At 58.3% G+C, this 5,228-nt stretch overlaps 1 protein-coding gene across 1 annotated transcript; it reads right to left on the bottom strand.

Moving 5' to 3' along the window:
* Nucleotides 1–1,731: 1,731 nt before the first annotated feature.
* BLACAT1 (BLACAT1 overlapping LEMD1 locus) lies at nt 1,732–1,833 on the bottom strand. Its single transcript, XM_054395741.1, has one exon. It carries the CDS (start codon nt 1,831–1,833, stop codon nt 1,732–1,734), a length of 102 nt encoding a protein of 33 aa, XP_054251716.1.
* Between the last annotated feature and the right edge of the window lie 3,395 nt (nt 1,834–5,228).

Here is a 5,228-nt window from a genome sequence, read left to right as displayed (position 1 = left end):
ACTGGGGCCACTGGCAGCTGCTGGGGCTTGAAGTGAGAATTCCAAAGGTGGCTGCACTCGGGAGTGGGGATCCAGACACTGGAATCCAAGTCACAGTCCCCAACCCCCAGGGGACCCTATCTCACCAACTCTCCAGCACACACAGCCTGGGGCTGTTTGGAGGCTATCTACGGAGAGATGTCTGTCTGAGACACCTCCAGGAAGGCACAGCATGCAGGGAGCTCCCATATGGCTTCAACAGTGGGTGGGAAGGACACACAGCCAGGGTGGGGGATGGAGAGGGACAGCCACGTGGCACAAGGTGACTGCTCAGCCACCACGGGAGGAGATGGTGGCAGGAGCAGGACTAACCCTGGGGGTGAGCAGCTCCTGCCCAGCAGCCCTGGGCACTGCCTCTGGCTCCAGGCTCAGGAGGTCTCCACAGGGAGAAGGGAAGTGCAGTATGGAAGAATGTAAGGATTTCTGCTCTGAAGGACATGTTTGTGCCCCTGGAAGGACTCACAGGTGCCCTGAGCTCAGGAAGTTTGGTCCATTTGCCAGGATGTGCCAGTGTGCCACCCAGCCCCATGGCTCAGGTGTGGAGAGTCACACACCAAGATGTCCCTTCTGTCCCTGGCATGGGAGCTCCCAGTCTGCACTGGTCACATAGGAAGCAGCATCCAAGCAGGGTGAAACCTCTGAAACCTTCTGGTGTGCTGCACAGGTGGGAGCAGGCAGGGCAGAGGCACAGAGAGTGGCTTCCTGCAGTCACTTTTGTGTTTGAAAGAAACAACCCCCAGACCAGCTCAGGTCTTCACCTTCAGCCAGTCCTGCAGCAGCAGCACAACTCACCAGCCAGGGGCCAGCCTTTCCACCACTGTGACTCCAGGAAGGACAAGGACCAGCCCTGGCCTTTGAAACCCTCTCCAGGTCTGGCTGTTGAGGCTTGGTGGAGCAAGGGCAGGGGAGCTTGCTCAGGAGGGAAACCTCTACCCTGCTGGGACACAGGGTCCTGCTGTCACTGGCTGCTCAGCTGCCAAGGGCTGAGCACCTGGCTGAGCTGAGTGTCTGGGCAGGATTCTTGCAGCACCTGGACAACATCCACAGCATCTGCCTCTGCCTCTTGGCAAGGTCATTCCTGTGCTTCAGCTCCCTCCTGGCCACACAAGTATCTGGGAAAGAGAAAAATGAGAGGAGCTGCAGGATCTGTGTGTCAGAGCATATTAAGCAGCTCCCCCCATGCCCCTTTCTATCCCACTGCTGCTACTGATGAGCAAAACCATTGCTGAGCCCCAGGCTCCCCTTCCCCTGCCAAGCACCATCCCAGCCATGACAGCTTGGCCCAGCAGCCCCCACCCAGTCCCCTGAGACACCCCAAGAGAGTGCAGGCAGAGGGTGATGCTACAGGGGGAGCTGGTTGCTGGAGAGGCAAGAAGAAAGAGGCAGCAAATCCTCTGGTAGTTGAATCCCCAACCCCTGGAGGTACTTCAAAGCCACAGGGATGTGGTGCTGAGGGGTATGGTTTAGCAGAGTTAGAGAATGATTGGGCTGGATGAGCTTAAAGGGCTTCCCCAACCAAAACTACCCTCTGAGTCTATGAAACCACAGGGAGGGTTGGACTGGCTGATCTCTAGAGGTCTCTTCCAACCCCTGTGACTCTGTGCAATGTCCCCCCAGCAGTCCCAGCATACCAATGGGAAGGGAACAGGGTCCTGAGGCACCTCTCAGCAGGGCACACACACGACTCTGCCCTCACACTGCTGTCTCCTGCTCTGTGCTGGACTCTTCTTTCTTCCTCTTCATCTTGCAGAAGCCATGGAGCCCACAGAAGCAAGCAAAGGTGAACTGGGGCATCACCTGGAGCAGGAGAGGCTTGGGAGCACCCCCAGAAGACCTGGATGGGGACAAGGACACAAGTCAGGGCAGCTTCTGCAGATGCACAGGGCTGGAGGGTGAAGGACTGACCCCCAAAATCACAAAACATCACCCTGCACCCTTGGACTTAAAGAGAAATTTCTTCGGTGTGAGGCTGCTGGAGGCCTGGAGCAGGCTGCCCAGAGAGGTTGTGGAGTCTCCTTCCCTGCAGAGCTTCCAAACTCCCCTGACCACTGTGCTCCTGGGCAAGCTGCTGTGGGTGCTCTGCTTTCAGCAGGGAGGTTGGAGTAGAAGATCTCCAGAGGTCCCTTCCAACCCACACTAGTTTGATTCTTCCCCTCATCCAAAGCCCCCCAGCCACACACTCCCAAATTCCCCTCCAGCCAAGGACAAGGAGATTAAATCCCTTCCCCCCCAGCTCCTCTCCTCCGAAGCAGCAAACAATTGGGACAGACGTAGAGACAGCTTGCAGCTCCTAAATGCATATTGGAGGGCTGGGAGGTGAGGTGTCCTGGGAGCCCCCTCCCCAGCACAGGGGCCAGCACCACCCCCAGTTAGGGCACAAAGAGGCACAGCTGTGTCCCTTTGCAAGGGATAAAAGAATGCCCCAAAGCAGAGCCCACAGCGTGGCCCAACAGCTGCAAAATGTCATTATGCAAATGGCTGCTGGGGAGGGGTGAAATAAACAACAAATATCAGCAGAAAAAAACCCCCAAACAACAAAACAAAACCACCACAACCATCTGCAGCAAATCCTCTTCATTTTCTCCCTGCTGGCCTTTAGAACCAGAGAGCTGTTGAGGTGGGAAGAGACCTTTGAGATCATCAAGTCCTCACCACCCTCCCAGAGCTCCCAGTCCCTTCCTTGCTCCTTTTCAATGTTTTTTGGTACAGTTTGCAGATGCCCAGCTCTGGCTTTGCCCCAGAAGGAGGTGCTGATGATGCTCAAAGTCAGCTGTGTTCAACCCAGGCAGTGCCACCACTGCCCAGCAAAGCTCATGCTCAGCACCAGCACTGTGCCATCTGCCAGCCATGCAGAGCAGAGGGACCACAGCACAGCCACTGCCTGAAGAGCCTCCACTCAGAGGTTGTTTTCTCTGTCCAGGCACCAGCATGGACAAGGAACATCTCAGGGCTTCTGATGACCCAGCTGGGCACAATCCCAAAATGGTAGGGGCTGGAAGGGACCTCTGGATACCATCCAGTCCAATCCCCTGCTCAAGCAGGGCACCCACAGCAGCTTGCCCAGGAGCACAATGGCCAGGGGGGGCTGGAAGCTCTGCAGAGAAGGAGACTCCACAACCTCTCTGGGCAGCCTGCTCCAGGCCTCCAGCACCCTCACACCAAAGAAGTTTCTCCTCCTGGTCAGATGGAACCCCCTGGGTGCCAGTCTTGTCCTGTCTCTGGGCACCACTGATGCCCAAGCTGTCAGAGGACCAAGCAGAAACCTCAGTGTAGAAGTTGCTCTCAGCTCCCAAAGCTCACAGCCACCAACAGTAACAAGCAAAAAGTGACAAAGCCTTCCCCCCTCCCAAAAAAAAAAACCCAGCCAGGCACTGCTGAGAGCCCCCAGCCCTACCCCCAACCTTGACCCAGCCCTTGGGACAGCTGGGAGAAAATTACCCACAGGGGGAGGGGGTGGGAAAAAAGCCCAAGCAGGTGGATCCTGTGTGTCCTCCCCCACCTCCACACTCTTCCCCAGCAGTGGTGGTGCAGAGGGGCTGATGCCACCTCCCTGCCCTCCCACCTTCCCCCTTTCCAAGGGGCCCAGCTGCAGCACAATGCAAAGGCCAGCAGCAAGAAGCATCCCATTTAATTCACTCCTGCTGCTTCCCCTTCCCCTCCTTCCCTTCCCTCCCCTCCCCAGCCATCTGGGTACCTGTCTAGGAGCTCCCAAATTAAATAAGGCTACCTCTGGAGCTCAGAGGGAAAGACAACAGCTCCTTAATGAGTCTCCCTGCTCTGAAAGGCTTCCCAGCAGAGCAGCAGCTCTCTGCGGCTCTCTTTGTGCTGCTGCTTTTTTGTTAACAGCCTGAGAATGAGATTTTGAGGGAAGGGGTTGGTGTGGAGGGGCTGCAAGGGGGCAGTGGGGGGTAGGAGACTGTTCAAGCCCCCTCCCCTCCCCCCCTTTGCAGAACTTCAACGGAGAAGGGATGAAGAGGAAGGAGAAGAAACCTCTGGGAGCTGGCACCGGAGTTTGGCAGGCTGGGACTGGTCTGGCAGTGCCAAAACCAGGTTCCACCTGCCTCTGGCTCCTACCCTCCATCCCAGTGCTGCTCCCTGTTGATCCCACTGATAGGCCCTGCCCTTCCCACTGACAGTCCCTGCTCTTCCCAGTGCTTGTTCCCCCCTGTTCCCAGTGCTATTCTCCCCTGTTCCCAATGCTGTCCCCCCCTGTTCCCAGTGCTGTCCCCCCTGTTCCCAATGCTGTCCCCCCCTGTTCCCAGTACTATTCCCCCTGTTCCCAATGCTGTCCCCCCCTGTTCCCAGTGCTGTCCCCCCCTGTTCCCAGTGCTGTCCCCCACCTGTCCCCAGTGCTATTCCCCCTGTTCCCAGTGCTGTCCCCCACCTGTTCCCAGTGCTATTCCCCCTGTCCCCAGTGCTATTCCCCCTGTTCCCAGTGCTGTCCCCCACCTGTTCCCAGTGCTATTCCCCCTGTCCCCAGTGCTGTTCCCCCCTGTTCCCAGTGCTGTTCCCCCCTGTCCCCAGTGCTATTCCCCCTGTTCCCAGTGCTGTCCCCCCCGTTCCCAGTGCTATTCCCCCTGTTCCCAATGCTGTCCCCCCCTGTTCCCAGTGCTATTCCCCCCTGTTCCCAGTGCTGTCCCCCCCGTTCCCAGTGCTGTTCACCCCTGTCCCCAGTGCTATTCCCCCCTGTTCCCAGTGCTGTCCCCCCCGTTCCCAGTGCTGTTCCCCCCTGTTCCCAGTGCTGTTCCCCCCTGTTCCCAGTGCTATTCCCCCCTGTTCCCAGTGCTGTCCCCCCCTGTTCCCAGTGCTGTCCCCCCCTGTTCCCAGTGCTATTCCCCCCTGTTCCCAGTGCTGTCCCCCCCGTTCCCAGTGCTATTCCCCCTGTTCCCAATGCTGTCCCCCCTGTTCCCAGTGCTGTCCCGCCCCGTTCCCAGTGCTGTCCCCCCCTGTTCCCAGTGCTGTTCCCCCCTGTCCCCAGTGCTATTCCCCTGTTCCCAGTGCTGTCCCCCCCGTTCCCAGTGCTATTCCCCCTGTTCCCAATGCTGTCCCCCCTGTTCCCAGTGCTGTCCCGCCCCGTTCCCAGTGCTGTCCCCCCCTGTTCCCAGTGCTGTCCCCCACCTGTTCCCAGTGCTATTCCCCCTGTCCCCAGTGCTATTCCCCCTGTTCCCAGTGCTGTCCCCCCCGTTTCC

Source organism: Indicator indicator, chromosome 35, assembly GCF_027791375.1.
Source record: "Indicator indicator isolate 239-I01 chromosome 35, UM_Iind_1.1, whole genome shotgun sequence".
In the NCBI taxonomy this organism is placed as follows: Eukaryota; Metazoa; Chordata; class Aves; order Piciformes; family Indicatoridae; genus Indicator; species Indicator indicator.
Note: the sequence above shows the minus strand (reverse complement) of the source record. Positions and strands in the feature narration are given on the sequence as shown.

Excerpts from the sequence above, each read along its gene's own strand:
- BLACAT1 (XM_054395741.1), bottom strand. The coding sequence starts at position 1,833 with ATGCCCCAGTTCACCTTTGCTTGCTTCTGTGGGCTCCATGGCTTCTGC.